Here is a 16,266-nt window from a genome sequence, read left to right as displayed (position 1 = left end):
CAGTCAAAATGGATATTTTGTTTTAGTTATTGAATTAATTTGCATGCTATTAAGTTATTCTTTTAAGTTATCTGTTTGGCCTAAAACACTATTTAAATTATTCCCACAGATACCAATACCAGCCCCCACTTTTAGTATTCCTTACTCAATTGCTAAATACCTTCTCTGCACCTGGTATCATGGGAATATAAAAGATTATTTAGAACTTTATATAGGATTCATTTCCTACCATGAATGCAAATCTCCAGAAAAACTTAACTGAAAGATACTAGAAAGGAGATGTAGGCAGAGCATGGTAAGTGTCATTATTCAGAGTTTGTTTTGAATTCTAAATATGGCTTTCCCACTTTTTTCCCTCTCAGGTATATACAGAGGTGGCTATGACTTACTGGTGAGGTCCAGGCTGGCCTTAGCAGATGGAGTAACCATGCAGGTGACTGTCAGAAGCAAAGATGGAACACCTGTAGATGTCATCTTAGCTTCTGTTGGATAAGTTTTTATTGGGCAAGATGAAATTGATATACACTTCACTGTCAGTGGGCTTTAAGTTGGTGGCACAAATTTCCCAGAATCACATTTTACTTTGCTTTCAGAGAAGCAAAGTAAATGTCTGTCCCTAAGCCAGCAGATCAAGCAAATGTCTGTTCTTATGCATGGTTGCTTCTTTTTGTTTGCCTGTTTGTTTTTTCTTTTTACTGTACTTGGTCAACTTTGGTTTGATAGTGCAGCTTTGGGCAAGCTTGAAAATTAAATACTATCTTATACCCTGGCTGCTTAACTTCATTATATTCTTTTCTTTAATTTACTTGTGTTTGAAAACTCCTGGCAGTGTTGGAAAATTTTTATTCCAAAGGGGTGGGGGGGTGGGGGAGCCAGAATCCACTTTTGTCAAAATTCATTTTTATTAATAGAAAATAAACACTTAGTCCAGTTTCAAAGTTGTTATACTTGAAGTTGCTAATAAAAAAATGAATTTAAAATAATCATTTAATAATCCTGTTTTGACTAAGACAATGAAACTCTGGCTTTAAAAAAAGTATTCAGCACCATTTGCTCATAAGTGTTTCAGAATTTGTTCTTAAAGTTTCTGGAACTTTCCTGTCTGAAAGCACAGGAATTGCTGAGTTTCATGAGAAAGCCTCTCTGGGACAACCAATGAGAAGTTAAGCAATCCTCGTAAAAGGAATCAGTGTACATTCAACATGATAACTTGGACTATACAACGATCCCCTCCCCTCCACTTCAGCTCTGGAGGGACATACTTCTAAGCTCTGAGGTATGAATAGTCAAAGACTGTTATTTGCTGTTAGAGTTGGTCTTTCCAGCTAATAACAGTAAATCTCTGGCACAAACGCTATTGGTCCTTAATGTCTTGTGATTTTAGGAAATTCTGAAAATAGTTTGAAATTAGTTAAATTTATTCAGAAATTAAGCATGTTTAATAAGGTTCCCTACTCTGCCAGAGTAAGTATTTGCTGGTTTAATATAAAATACATGTACACATGTAGGGTAGGCATAGTCTTAAAGTATACTTAGAATACTACATTATTTAAACCAAAATCTGTTTTAACAAAATGTCTATAATTAGAAGCAGCTGATGAAGCTAAATCCAAAGTTATGGCAAGGGAGACTCACTCTCACTTGAAGTTGTGTTGCTCAGAGCCATTCAAAGGCACTCTCTTTCCTCATTCTTTACTTTTTTATTTCAACTGGGGTTAAGCCAGAAATTAACATTTCTAAGTATTTTCAGAAAAAAATCTATAGAGTGTCTAAAAGTCTTTTATGAAAAAGAATGTCTGTCTCTCTCCACATCAGTGAGTAGTGGTGCTCAATCAGAATTTCCTAATAACACAAAATCAAAGTCAAGTTCATACACTTGGTCAGATGTCAAAAGAATGGGATGAGAAATACTAGGTCAACCCTTAGTGAGAGCTTCTGCTGGCTTTTTACATTATATTGTTCACAAATGTGAGTAAGTGGACTTTCATGAGAGAATAGTGTTTGGTGGCCAGGACCTCTCTTGGGTAATTTCTTCCTAAGTGGAATACACAACAAATAAGGGAGTAGGGGAGGTAATACAGGGAAGCTACTCTTTCCAGCTCAGAAGGAGTTGATGAAGCCCATATATGCATTCAAGAAGCCCATGGGATCCTCTAGCTGTGGATAGTGGCTAATGTGGTCATCCAGAATCGACATTGTGGACCGCGGCAGCGTTTTCCTAGTGGAAGAGAACAGCATGTAGGTGAACTTAAGGCTGGAGGGTGGGGGAGGGATGTAAGCCAGTGGGAAGCCCCAGTAAATGCCTCTGCAGACATACCATACTGGAAGGAACTAACAAAGGGCTTATTCACCTTGTACTTTAGAATTGTATCTTAGACAGATAAACTTGCAAATTCCTTTTATACTGTATAAAGACTAGTTTTAAAATGCCCAGGATCCAACAGACAACAGCTTGAAAATATAACACATTTACACTATAGAGAAGCATGAGATATCAAACAAGTGAATCACTCAGCAACTCACTGCCCAAGAGTAAGGATAACAAGAGCTTTCCTTACTCCCAGGAAGAGAGGGAAAAATAGTTGTTGTTTTTTTTTAAGTTAAATGCAAGCTGCTTACTGCTGGGTTCACAGGGCATATGAAGGTATGGGAACATTAAGTGACAATAGTCAAGATTTCAGATTCCAACACCTTCCAAATAAGTTCCTAGAGAGAATAACAACCATTGAGAGCTCCGCAGTAGGCTTTTCTCATTCTCTCCTCACAGTCTGCTCAATTAAGTCAATGAGTTGGTATTACAATCAGACTAGAGCAAAGATTTCTTTAAATATATCCACTTTCATTCTTTGGCTCACATCATAGCTTTTTCTTAGCATTACACCTAGGAATGTGTAATAGCCATGATGATAAAAACAGGTTGTTTAAATCAAGAGAAGGTATAATTGAATTCCTTGATCTTAACATTTATGTGAGAATAAGATTCCCCAACTTATCCTTTCATAATATTTTTCTTGAATGAACAATGAGTATCAGAGATGGTGACTAGAGCAACAGCCCTCAACAGATGATTCTGTTTACCACTGTCAGGATAATGTATTAACAAAACAAAGACCTCTGAGAAAGACTCACCTGTACAGCTCCAAAAACTCTGGATAAGGATTTACAGGATCCAATGGCCCATAGATAAAATGAACTAGAAAAGAAAATATGAATGAATTATCAACAGCTATCATATCCATTCTCCTAGCTCTACCTTAAAATTAACTCCCCCCTAAAAAAAAAAAATTGGTTTTCTGTAAGTAAACTTTTTTTATGATAGAAAACCTAGCTTCTTTTATTAAGTAGGCTACAAGGAACTGCTGGGGAAAAGCTAGTAAGTTCATTTGGCACATTCTCTCCTACAAAGAGCCATTCAGTGCCTCCTCCAGCTCTTCTGTGCCCTGGAACAAAAGGAGTAAGCCCTATTCTCAAAATTCTCTTTCTGTAAATCCAAGATACTATCATTCATTATAGCTCTCTCTCCAACTATAATTGACTCTTGACATTTGAAATCAATCAATAATTTCTGGGCAGTAACTACTATGTGTGAAACACTGCAATGATTTTCTTTTTTGATCTTTATGAATGAAAAGAAAAATGACAGCAATCATCTACGGCCTCTTGATTAGTGATGTAAACAGCCCTTTGTCCCAGCAGTTCTGCATTTATTATGTCAGTCACTGACAATGAATAGCACAGACACCAGTCAGATTCCCACTCCTGACAGTGATACCAACTGCCCTTGCAATAGTGTCACAGTGTGTTATATGCTTCACTGTAAAACACATGCCACTGGTGTCCCAGATTTGGACTAGGATTGCCAGATAAAGTACAGAATGTCCACTAAATTTGAATATCAGTTAAATAATTTTTATTATAAGTATGGCCCATGATAGAGGTGTGTCCCAAATACTACTCAGGGCTAAAATAATCAATTGCTATTCTTCTGAATTTTGAATTTAACTGGGTGTCCTGAATTTTATTTTTTATATTTATATTTATTATCATTTGCTAAATATGGCAAATAAACCCTAATTAGGGGTGATAAGAGTTGCAATTATTTTAGCACCACAGGCCTTGAGTTCTCCTATGAAGAGTTAATGTAAACATACTCACTGGGAATAGTTACGGAGGCAAGCGCTCCCACCCAGCGTCTTCTAAACTTCTTCCTTTGATTGATGTACTGTAAGAGACTAGAGGACAGATAAGTCAGCAAGAGTAGAAACAAGAAACCTTTTCATTGAGCCACAAGGAACTCAACAGAGTTCTTAAGCCAAGAGTGACCTAGCACTCCTAGGAATTGCCCACTTCATTTATCCATTTCTATTAACCTCTAGAGTTACCCACCATTAGCTACAGCACTGGTCATGCCCTACTCTCAGTGTTTGAATTAATGGTTTCTGAGTGTTTATTAAGCAGAAATGAGATCTAAGAAGATGGGAAGTTTATGTGAATAAAGCCCAGGTCTAAAGTTCTGATTTTGGCTCTACCACACACACACACTGCAACCTCACTTTCATCATCTTTAAGAGGATTGAACTATATGCTCTCTAAGTTAACCTCTCCTTCTAAAATCCATGAGCACAAAACTCCATTCTCTGCACATCATCTGACCACAGACAAAATGGGGAGAACTCTCCTTCCTAATGACAGATGTCACAGGCACATCTCAGAACTCAAACTCATGTATTGTAATTATTCTGCCTGGTAGTTCCAGGACAGTTACTTCTGTGGATTGTGAACATCACTTCTTAGATTAGAATTCACTTTTTGGAAAGAAAAATGTGAGGAAATTTTAAAAGGGCTTCTAGTTTATTTTTTTATTTTTTATATTCAAATGAATCTTCAGGAATTTCATGGAGGGATGTGGAGGAAGGAATGGCCCCCCTCTAACCCACAATTCCCAGCTTAGCCCTGTGTTAAACACTGGGAACTACACTGACCCAGCTGGCAAAAGGACAGTGCCTTATCACCTTATCTCAAGTAGTAATGGACATCATTACTGGATCCCTCTGTGAAAGCTGCTACATTCTTACTTGAACCAAGGCATGAGAATTCTTTGTACAAGAGAGATTGCTACACAAAAGATACACAAAAGGAAGAGGTTTGTACTTTCAGAGAAATACTAGGCTCCTTTCATGAATTAAATATTTTAAAGCATTTAAGATTAGCAAAAGGCCCAAAGAAAGATTTGCAAAGTCAACTGGCCAGTGACAAGCTGAATCAGCATTAATATTTGCAGCTATAACTATTCATCCAAACTTTTTGTGCTCTGTGGCTTAGGCTTAGCACTCACTCTATTCTCGATTTCTTTCTTCTTAGAAAGAAAGTACAGAGCATGACCTTTTAGTTTTCCTCATAAGTCATAGCCAACATTCTTTTGATACGGAACAAGCCAACTAGGAACGGAATAAGAAATCCCTCATCTTTCCCCACTTCAAAAAAGCCTATCCACAAACCAAAACAAAGGGGTAGTTCTTACCTGTCAATGACCAAGTTCCCATCATTGTTGCGGATCCCTGCCCACATGTCCCACAGCTCACTCTCAGAGGGTCGGGTGTACGGTCCAAAGACTGGGGTGAGACTGAAAGAGTCCAAGATGTAGAAAGCAAAGTGTGGCTAGAATTCAAAATGTCAAATATGATTGAACCTCAGAGTAGTCCAATCCTTAGCTGATTTATTAATTCCTTCTACTACCTTCCCTGCAAGTGGCCAACACCTTTGCTTAAAAATATCAAGCCCTAGGATTTGGTTGAGAATTTTAATGGCAGCAGTTTTTCACATTGTTCCCAAGCCTTAGTCACAGTCTTTGACAATGACTTACCCTCGAGAGAATACAAAGAAGTTCATTAAGCGTGTGAGGATGGGTGACAACATGCCTCCATCTTTGAGTAGCTGTAAGTAAATAAGGGAAAGTAAAAATCAAGAATCCAGACAGAGAAGACCACCAAGACAAAATGTTCTATACTAAGAACTTAAAAAGGGCTTTAGTCAAATCTCCCTGTCCTGAAAGGTTTGGTTGTTGACTTTTGTTTTTTTATATTCCCTACCTACATTCTTTTCTCATAGGAGAAAAACCTATTTCTAATTCCCTTTAAGATTACATTTCTACACTTAGTTGAATTCCTAAATTTAGATTAGGATCCCAACTGGTTCAAACATCATGCTCATCACACAGTTCTTTACATAGCTGTATGTCTCTGAATATCTATTGCTCTCTTATTCTAAGATATAGTTTTAGGCTTTATATAGAGGCCACTTTCTCTGCTTTATTGGCACAAGAAAGAAAAAAAATTGTTAATATCAATTCATGAAGAGAAGGCTTTTAGTTTATGACATTTCTTATGTCAATACAAATCTTAAAACTTAAGATTTATTCAATGGAGTAGCCAACCTTCTGGAGAAGAAGAGGACGGTGAGTCTCAGGAAATATACCTGTAGAAGAGACTTATCTTAGTCATTTACCAACAACTTTAAGTCAAACACAAGCCCATTATCCAAGACTATTCATGCTATTCACCGTCACTCCCAAAAGCAGAATTTCAAATAAAAACTTAGCACTGTCATCTAATTACTTCTCCCAGCAACTCTGATTAACAGGTGAAATTACATCCCATTTTTTAAAAAAAATCATATACCATTGGGATTACTTTCCCCATTTTAAAGGAAGACAAATGGAAAAAATAATTTGCATGGTCATCCAAAATGTTGATGACCAGGCTCTGACTCCCTTTGGCATTTCCTGCCACCTCTCAAAACACAGTGTTCTTAATGATTTGGGCTGCAAAAGAAACCAGAGAGACATTTTTCAGAATGTGTAGGGCCTAAAAAAAATTACCTAGAATTTTCCTTTTCCCATTTCTCTCCAGAGAATAGGAGCATCTGCTGATAAAGAGACAAGAAGGCACCTCTCCTGTGAAGCAGCTGAACTGCTCTCATGGTATTTAGGGGACATTTGGATATTTGTGGGTTTACAACAGGGCTAAAATGGCAGACAAAGAAAAAGAAACACCTCCTATAGGTCTAATCAGGGATTCACCCGTTTCTAACTGAAATTTGGCATTGCCGTCAATTATAAGTTTAGGAAACAAACCACAATAGTATTAAAAGCACCTGTGGCTGGCTTGGCTCAACTATTTTCCTAACCTACTGAAGTTGCTCCAGATTATCACAAAACATCACTTCTATTCCTTACTACTAATGTTAGTTTTATAAAACCCACACTAGATCTTACTGTCTAATGCATTTTTAAAAAGCAGCACATATTACTATCACACATCTTTAATAACTACATCAATATAACCTGTTTCTTCTGTAACGTTTATTTTATAGTCTGTATTTAAATCTGAGAAAGGGCTTATAAACCTCATCAGACCGCCAAAGCAGTTATGATGCCAAAAAAAGTGAAAGTCCACTTGTTTAGTTGCTTCTGCTTGCAATATCAACAGGTTACCATTTAGATGTCACTGTGATATCTAAAGGCAGCCCTTCTGGGCTCCGCCCTACTTTCCACTTCTACCAAGGCTATTACCTCCATTTGACAGACAAAGACTCTTTATGGTAAGCCGACCAGATCGATTCTGCTTGTACCTAGAGAAAGGGGATGGAGAGACACATGTAACTCAGAGGACTTAACACCAATGCAACAGCAAAGATAAACTCCCAAGAAGGGAAAAGATAGAAAGAGACCAGGAGCAATTCACTTTCCTCAGCATTTCAAGCTTCATTGAACCTATGAATAGTGCAGAAGCCCATGGCTTCACTGACCTATAGAGCAGCTCCTGAGCAACGATATCTCCATAGTCATGAGACAAAAGATTGATCCTACGGTTCTGGAGCCCCAGATGCCGCAAAAGCGCCTCCACAATGCTGGCTTGCTCAAATATGGAGTAGTGATGCGGTCTCTAAGGAAGGAAAGCCAGGAAATCTGGGATGAAGTTAGGAGTGCAGATCTCTCTGCCAGTCTGACCCTTCCATCCACATCAACCCCAGCTCTCACCCCTCAACACTGGTCCCCATACAGATGCTACTTACCGGTTTGTCACTGAAGCCAAAGCCTAAGAAATCAAGGGCAATCACTCGATGAAACCTTAGTGTCAGACCTTCCCAAATCTACAAGAAAGAAAGGGATGATTTGAATTTTCTGCCCCTGCCTCCCTCCTCCAACCCACAACAGTTATAGGAGTTTCATCCCATCCCAGCTTAACAAACAGACTCCCTTAAAGGGAAAATCGCATGAAACCACCACAGGCCCCACAGATGATACTCTCAGAAAGTGTTTATTGCTAGTAATTAATCTCCAATTGAGGGAGGGACTTCATCATCTTTAACTTGGCAATGATCTTTTCCAGATTGCCAAAGTTTTACACCCTTCCGATAAATGAGAAACAGTTCTATATTAAATGCTATTTTATTAAGCAATTCAAATTTGCAATAAAATCCTTGGTTTGGAATTTTTTAAAGACATAGTTGGAGCTTAAAGTCTGATTTCATTACCTTGTACCAATCATAGCTGGAAGTTGGAAAGCCATGTAAAAGCACAACTATCTCTGGACTTCCAACCACACCCACTGAGTCTGGGAAGGAGGAGAGAAGTTAATTAGGAGAAACCCCTATAAAAATAACAATGACGACAGATATTAAAGTCTAAATAATCTGTTATAAGGGATAGAAAACCCTGACCAAATTAATGAAATTAAAATTACTTCTTTTTAAAATGTACGCTTACTGCTTTAGGTAAGAAAAGGCATTTGATTCTTTATTTTCTCCTTTTTAAAATGCATATCTCAAAAATTATAAACCCTAAAGTTATTTTGAAAATACCTGAAGGCAGCATGCTTACTTTCACCTAGATTTTAAAAAGTAAAAGAAAAAATTCCCTATGTCTCCCTTTGTTCTGTATTAATATTAATATGCACATTGTTTTTTTTACAGTTAAAAGTAAATTTCAGCACAGTATACAAGCACAACATGTAAACTACCAATTTTTTGTACCTTATCATTAATGGTCTCCCCAAAACTCTCTAAAATACAGCTCCTCTCCCTAGCCTAGTGAGCACCTTAATTTATGGTGTTTGTCCGGCACTTTTATTCCCAGCAGAGGAGCCCCAATCCAATATCAAAAATATAATAATACTTAAACTACTGTAAATTCTATCAACTGTTTAAAAAAGTTAATCAATATAGACATCAATGTTTTCTAAATGCATATGAAAATTCAGGATCATTATACATCTTTTAAATTAGCCAGGCTTTTAAACAGGCCTTACTAATGGTATTGGATTAAAACTGATACGTTCATATACTACCAGTGACATGAAGATTTAATAAGGTTTTCAAAAATAATTTAGTTAGAAGTAGTTAAAATTGTTATATACTTTAACCTACAAGTCTTATTCTTGAGAGTCCATGTAAATAAAATCATTCCATTTAAAAAAGTAGTTAAGTTTGAAAATATAAGGAAAAATAAAACCACATACATGGAAAATTTCCCCAAAACGCTAACTGGAAGCATTCTAAATGATCAATATAAAGAAAATTATATACTCACTTTATGGAATATAGCAAATGAGAGAAGGTCAGGAGCAATAATGAAAAACGGTTTATGACAAACATTTTTCGTTATTGCTCTTGACCCCCGCTCAAAAGAAATCTTTTTCAATCTGTTTCTCAGTTTCTTCATCTAGAACATGAATGAAGAAATGGCACCTGTCTCCAAGTGCTATTGTAAAGATTAAATAAAATGAGGGTTGAAAACATAATTAATGTCTGATAAATGGTAATTTATAATTAAGTCATAATAATTATCATTAGCAAATTAACTTATACAAAGGTATAAGATAAATCACATTTACTTATGCATATAACAAATTATCTTTATAGAAAACAATGCAATAAAATGAAATCAGGGATTTGGGGAAAAAACAAAACCAGTGGTAGTTATATCTATGAATGTTATATATATTATTTGACACCAGGAGCACTCAAAAGAGAAAACCAATGTCCATCAGGCTACAAAGAAAAATTATAACATTATATTGTAAATATAGTACTTTTAATTATAAGTACTAAGTTCTTTTTTAATACTTTTAGGTGCAAACAAGTAAGTCTCAATTCCACCCTTCACTTCCAGCCTTTCAGTAATTCTCTCTGAATTTCTCTACTATCAAGTTAACAAGGGCAATTAGTCCCATTCCTTCAAGCACAATACACAGAAAAAGGGGGTTGGCCCCTCTGTCACTAAGGGACAACGAGACCAATGGACACAAAGTAAGCAGCTCAGCTGGGACCTACATGATCTATACACGCAGGGTCTTCCAATAGGCCTGTTCTTACCTTGGTAGAAGATGCGCAGTCCCTTGTAAGTGAAAAATTTGCCTGAAGACTTCCAAGAGTGGAGAGCAGGTGAAAGCTGAGGGGGGGGGATATGCAGATATGCAGCGAGTAGGGGCACAGCCAACAACCCCACCTGGACCCACCACTCCCTCATCCTGTGGGAAAATCAGAGACTCAGGGTAAGCAACTAGGGTGAGACTGTACATTCCTCAACAAACCAAAAACTGGTTAAAATTGGGTGGGAAATTTCTGTACCATGCAATGACTGTCTTGCGCTCCGGAATATGAATCATGGCATGAAGGTCCCTAAGAAGAATGTAATTGCATCTCTGCCCGCTAAAGCAATCGCCATGTTTGTTCACCCTTCTAATTTTAAGGGAAAACATTAATTATTTAAATATGTAATCTTCCCTTCTCTCCCTCCCACCTACTAACCTCTTAGCACCTTGCCTTGTGCTGAAAAGATTTTGATGTAAAGTAAAAGGAAGATTACAAAGTACTGTACACCCTTTTGTTGGCCTTTATCAAGACTTCCCAGGAGAAAAATAATTTCCCTCATGATTTTTCTAACAGCTCTACCACCTACCTACTGACTCCCCACCAGTAAAATGTTTAAAATAAAGTTATGTATTTCAAATGTATATATTATATATCATATGACATTACCTAGAAAGCTGTTTCTCATTTTCAGTATCTATCAACCCTCTCGCTCAAGTGAAACCCCATTTGGAACCACTATCTAGATTTGCGCTGAGAAACCGCTTAGGGTAAAGATTCTGTGAAAGTAAGAAGACAGCTGCACTGAATATTCCAACGTAAGAAGCTTTGTCACGACCCTGGATATCTAATCTCTTGAGAGGTCAGGGCAGGAGATTACATTTCTGCTTTTCTTAGCATTCTCTTGAGAAAATTCCCATTTATTTCATTTCTTAGGATCCCTCTCCTTCCACAAATAAAAAATAATTAAGGCAGTGCTTGGGAATTGGTTTTGTCTTTGGGGGCATACAGGAAAGGACAGCACTGATTTATATACCTAAACTTCCCATATTCAGGACTTCAAAAGTCCAGGTCAATTTATCCATAATGACAAGTGATAAAAGAAATTAGAAACAGTTCCTTCTATTTCTAGCATATGACTGCTGCTGGTCACTAAGGAAAGAATTATTAGTAGAATGGAAGTTCTCTCAAAACAGCCAGAATGGAATTAATACCCTCCTAAACTAATATTAGACCTGTCAGGAAAATTAAGCTGTAAGTAAAGGAAATTAATTGACTTAGCAGAAATGGCCTTGTGTTTGTACACATAAGCTTCTACCATATTATTTGTAGTCTGGCCACAATCCCTACCTATCCCAAATGAATCCAATTCACAAAATTCTTTATTTTAAAATCTAAGCATAAGGGAATAAACCTATGGTTCCATATTGACAAAACACCAATATGTTTTTTAAAGAACCTCAGTTTCCTTGAGACTTTTAGGCACCTCTAGCATCACTAGGTTAGTCATTTTTTTTCTCTAGGGTGCTTGTCCATAAAACAGTCCCATTAATTTGGCTCTACTTTTCAAGATAATACCAGAAATAGTTAGAATGCTGCAAAGTCTAAATGTAAAATACCCCAAACATGACAATTCTATCACAATTTTCACACCGCAATACTTGGACTACATACCAATACTTCCTTGAAAAATGAAATGACAAAAAGTATTCAATTTGAAATATTTTCTCAGAGCTATCTGTTCTATACTGCAGTTCATACACTTTCACGTTTCTATTTCACCACTCCTTGTCACCTGGGTTTCTCAACTCCTTCATTCACAGGTTCCAGCCACCAAAAATCTGCAGTGACTCAGCAGAGAGCCAGGCTACTAGAGGAGCCGAGCAGGAGGAAATTCCCTGCCTTAGTGCTGGGGCGCAGCGAGGGCAGAGCCCTGAGGGCACACTCACTGCTCACCCTCTACAAATTCTCTCCCTTTTACTGCAAAAGTATCCTCAGGTAGCTGATTTCTGTTTTAATTACCTCAGTAAAAAAGAAAAAAAAAAAAAGCCCCAACAACATTTTAGGAATTCTAATTAAGCAGAAATCTTGCAGTCAGCAAACAAAATGGGTTAAACAAACATTTTTTTACCAAATGAGCCATAAATGGAGAGTAAACATTCAGCACATTCAGTAATGAACCTTCTGGGAATTAATCAAACTCTCTGAGCCTTAATTTCTTCATCTTGTAAATGGGAAAAATTCACTCATCTAAAACTATCAAACCTGCCCAATGCACCGCTGTGAGGCTATGAATTTCTCTAAACCCGCTATAACAATGCACAACATTCATGTGTAACACTGTAACAGTTTGGTCACATCACCGGTCTCACTCCTGCTTCCCATTACCAAAATCTAAATATATATATATACACGCCTCGATGATAAGGCACTGCAAATTCTAATCGCACTTATACGACCATTCATGCCAGGGGAATATCAGGGTCCGGAAATCCCAGATCCCGCCAAAACAATACTAGGATCCAGAAATCCCATGTCACCCCGGGGTAAAACCAGGATCTGGAAATTCCAAATCGTCCCGGGGCAAAACCAGGGTCTAGGAATCCTAAATCACACCCGAACGAAACCAGGGTCTAAACATCCCAAGTCGCACCAAGGGGAAACCAGTATCTAAAAATGCCAAATCGCACCGGAGATAAACAGGGGTCTAGAAATCCCAAATCGCACCGGGACGAAACTAGGGTCCAAAAATCCCAAATCGCGACGGGGCGAAAACAGGGTCTAAAGATCCTAAATCACAGCCAGAGCGATGCTGGGACTTACATATCTTCAGTTGCATCAAGGCGATACTGAGTTTCAACATTCTAACACCAGCAGGAGCGACGAGCCCCCAAGTAAGCAGAAACCCCCTTTCCGTAGAAAGGTCAGCTTACTCCAGGTACTGCGTGCCGCCCGCCCCAAAGGTTTTCCCTGTCCGGCGGGAATCGCCTGTAGGGCCGTCCCAGCTCGGGAATACAACCTTCCCGCTCACTAGCTGGTACCCCAGTCCCAGGATGGCTGCTCCCACCTAGCTACAGAAGCTTGTACCAGCCGGCCGCAGATGCACACCCACCTGCGTAGGCGATCTCGGCGCACCATGGCCAGGTCTTATCCCATTCCGTCAGGCGCACTGCTCCAGGGCAGCAAGAACAGCCGCAGCCCGCAGCAGCACAGGCCCGGCTGGCGGCGGTGGCGGCCCACAGCCCACCGAGGGCGGTGCCGCAGCACCGCAGCTACCCGCCACCCGGGCGTCGGCTGCGGCACTGCGCGAGGCGCGGCTGCCGCAGAGGAGGCGCCTAGTCCGCCGCCCGCGGCGTTGCGCGGTGATGTGTTCGTTGCCTCGGCAGCCGGCTAGCGAGTGGGCACCGACTTTAAAGCCCACCCGCGCCCCGCCCCTGTCCCGCCCACTGTGCCGCAGAACATCCCCTCCTGCTGCAGTACCTCCTGGCTGCCCAGCCAAGACCAGGAATGGGGCGCCGCGCTCTTAACAGCTCCTCCTCCCAGGGACATCTTCAGAGTTATCAACCCCCACCTAGGACCCCCTGCTTCCCTCTCTGACCACCTACCCACCCCCCAGAAAAATACTCCTCTGGCAAGTTAACATCAAGAGAAAACACAACAGACCCTAAAGACCCCTGACCATCTCCCAACAGATAACAACCCCCAATTTCCGCCTGGACCACCCACAGACCCAAGGGAATTGCCAATCGACATACGGTACTGCAGAGTTCAGGATGGCGGCTGTGATACCTGCCCGAGTCCGTAACCGCTGCGTAGCTTCTGGAATAGTGTGAGTTTCATTTCCAAAGCAGTTCTCCATGAGCGCTGGGACTTCTTTAAATCCCTAAATACCTGTAACGCCAAAGGTACAACCAAATCTACTGAATAGCAAGCTCTGTTGGGCCTACCATCAGGCCTAACTGGCAATTCGTGGGATGGCCACTGATACATATCAACAAGAGTGAAACTTAAGAGAAAGTGTGATTTTTATCCGGGACGCTCAGCCCGCAGCCTCCATGCCAGGAACGTTTCCTTTGCAGCAGCGCGACGTGGTCCACATGCCAGAAATCGCATGTCAGCCCTCGTGACACCCACTCCCAGAAAAGAGCCAGTCCTGCTGTAAAAATAATGATAATCATAATTATTGCATTAAAATGCTCCTTTATTTAAGATTGAATCACAATGTAAGGGCCCGAGCACTACACGAAAGAGGAAAAATATTCTTTTTCATACATAGTCCTTTAAAAGCCATCTAGTACGTCTTTGAAAAGATGAGTAATTCAGGATATCATACTGTTTCTGTGTACATTTTCTTGCTGTAAAGTGAAATTCTAACAAACGTGCCCAGGGCACAGCGGCATGGACCAGGGCCGGCTCCCACCAGCAGGGGCACTGCAGGCCTCTTTTCCACCGGAGATTCAACACGCGACTCACCTCGGGTCGTCCCCCCCACCCCCCTCCGCCCCCGGACTCTGCGCCGCCAATGAGCCCGGGGCACTCCACAGAGCACCTAACAGTGCGCCCCGGCTCTGAGGGTCAGCCACCGGACAACCTGAAAAACCACCACTGATGAACGTGTCAGCAAAGCGCGTGGCAGAATACAGGAGGACTTATACTAATGTGTGATTAAGAGGGTCATTAAACAAATGCTTATTTAGGGCTCGACGGATTTAGCGCCCTACAGTGCGCTAAGAACCCGGGATAGATACACAGATGAATGAGAACTGTCCCTGCCCTAGAGCAAGGTGCTTGCCATTCCGTGAGGAAGACAGACAAGAACCGCCGAGTTTTTTTTGTTGTTGTTGTTCCTTTAATTTCCTGGCAACATTTTGTGACAGGTCGGCCTCCTCCCCCTTAACGTGTAAGGACCCCAAAGGTGAAGCCCGAGAATAGGTCACCTTTGTATCCCCAGAGCCAGCCGTAGTACGCCACAAAGCAGGCCCCTAATAAATACTGCATGAATAAGTACAAGAATTTGAGGGCGCACAGGGGAGGAAGTAATTAAGGAGCGGGGGGAGGGGTTGTCTAGAGTGATGAATAGACATTTACCAGAGAGACAAAGAACATTCCAGCTGGAGGGGATGGTATTTGCAAAGGACCGGAGGCTCAGAAACACGTAAGGCAAGTCTTGTGGGCTGGAGCATGGAAAAGCAAAAAAAAAAAAAAAAAAAAGCCTAGAAGGAGTATTACATCCTAAGGAGTTTGGAATTTGTCCATCTGTCCACAGATGAGTTTAGATCTATTATGGACTAATTCGTTACTTAAAATTTAAATTAGTTTCTTTAACTCAAAGGATTGTCTTTTTTAAATAACAACCAACACCTTTTAAGGTCTGAATTAATTACTTAACGTTTAAATCAGTCCTTTTAGCAGAGTAAAGGATTTCCCATTTTGGCCACAACCACCACCTCTGCATTAGGTATTATTCATATTTATTGTCAATGGAACCTGAGTCCTACAAACAATTCCACACTTTCCTTCCTACCGGTCAGAGCAACAGTCTCTAAGATGAAGGTAATTTTCTATTTAATGGACTCAGTACAGCACAAAGGATCTTATCCTGGTCATGGAATGTGTCTTCCCATGTGGAACAAGTAGGTAGTCAGAAGAAAAACCTTTTTAAGAACTTGAGGATAGGGAGCTGGCATGGAAAGGCCAGGGAGAGATCTTGAAGGCCACAGGGATTTGAAGTCTGACACATAAAAGAAACCCTCCCAGGCAGAGTAGCCGGGAAAAACTTCCTTGGACGAGAGACTGAGATTGAGATGGTCCTGAAACCCAGAATGTGGTCAGGCAGAAGAAGCATTCCTGTTTGGAAGAACTTCCAGCACAAAGGCAAAGGGTCAGAAAAACACA

At 40.1% G+C, this 16,266-nt stretch overlaps 2 protein-coding genes across 3 annotated transcripts in view; one reads left to right on the top strand and one right to left on the bottom strand.

The window, feature by feature from the left end:
* COPG2 (coat protein complex I subunit gamma 2) overlaps nucleotides 1-769 on the top strand; it is a 214,163-nt gene extending 213,394 nt beyond the window's left edge. For both annotated transcript variants that reach the window (XM_077133782.1, XM_077133859.1), the window contains one exon: nucleotides 363-769. In XM_077133782.1, coding sequence (XP_076989897.1) covers nucleotides 363-493 — 131 coding nt within the window. In that variant the 3' untranslated portion in view covers nucleotides 494-769. The remainder of the gene's footprint in view (nucleotides 1-362) is intronic.
* Nucleotides 770-1,397: 628 nt separating this feature from the next.
* On the bottom strand, nucleotides 1,398-13,660 carry MEST (mesoderm specific transcript). Its single transcript, XM_077133985.1, has 12 exons — nucleotides 13,484-13,660; nucleotides 10,375-10,529; nucleotides 8,536-8,615; nucleotides 8,074-8,151; nucleotides 7,807-7,943; nucleotides 7,571-7,629; nucleotides 6,434-6,474; nucleotides 5,864-5,934; nucleotides 5,522-5,623; nucleotides 4,156-4,232; nucleotides 3,130-3,193; nucleotides 1,398-2,218 (listed from the first exon to the last, which is right to left on the bottom strand). Exons 1-12 carry the CDS (start codon nucleotides 13,507-13,509, stop codon nucleotides 2,101-2,103), a joined length of 1,008 nt encoding a protein of 335 aa, XP_076990100.1. The 5' UTR covers nucleotides 13,510-13,660; the 3' UTR covers nucleotides 1,398-2,100.
* Nucleotides 13,661-16,266: the final 2,606 nt, after the last annotated feature.

The sequence above is a fragment of the Tamandua tetradactyla genome, chromosome 1 (genome assembly GCF_023851605.1).
Source record: "Tamandua tetradactyla isolate mTamTet1 chromosome 1, mTamTet1.pri, whole genome shotgun sequence".
NCBI lineage: Eukaryota > Metazoa > Chordata > Mammalia > Pilosa > Myrmecophagidae > Tamandua > Tamandua tetradactyla.
This window is presented reverse-complemented; position numbering and strand designations above follow the sequence as displayed.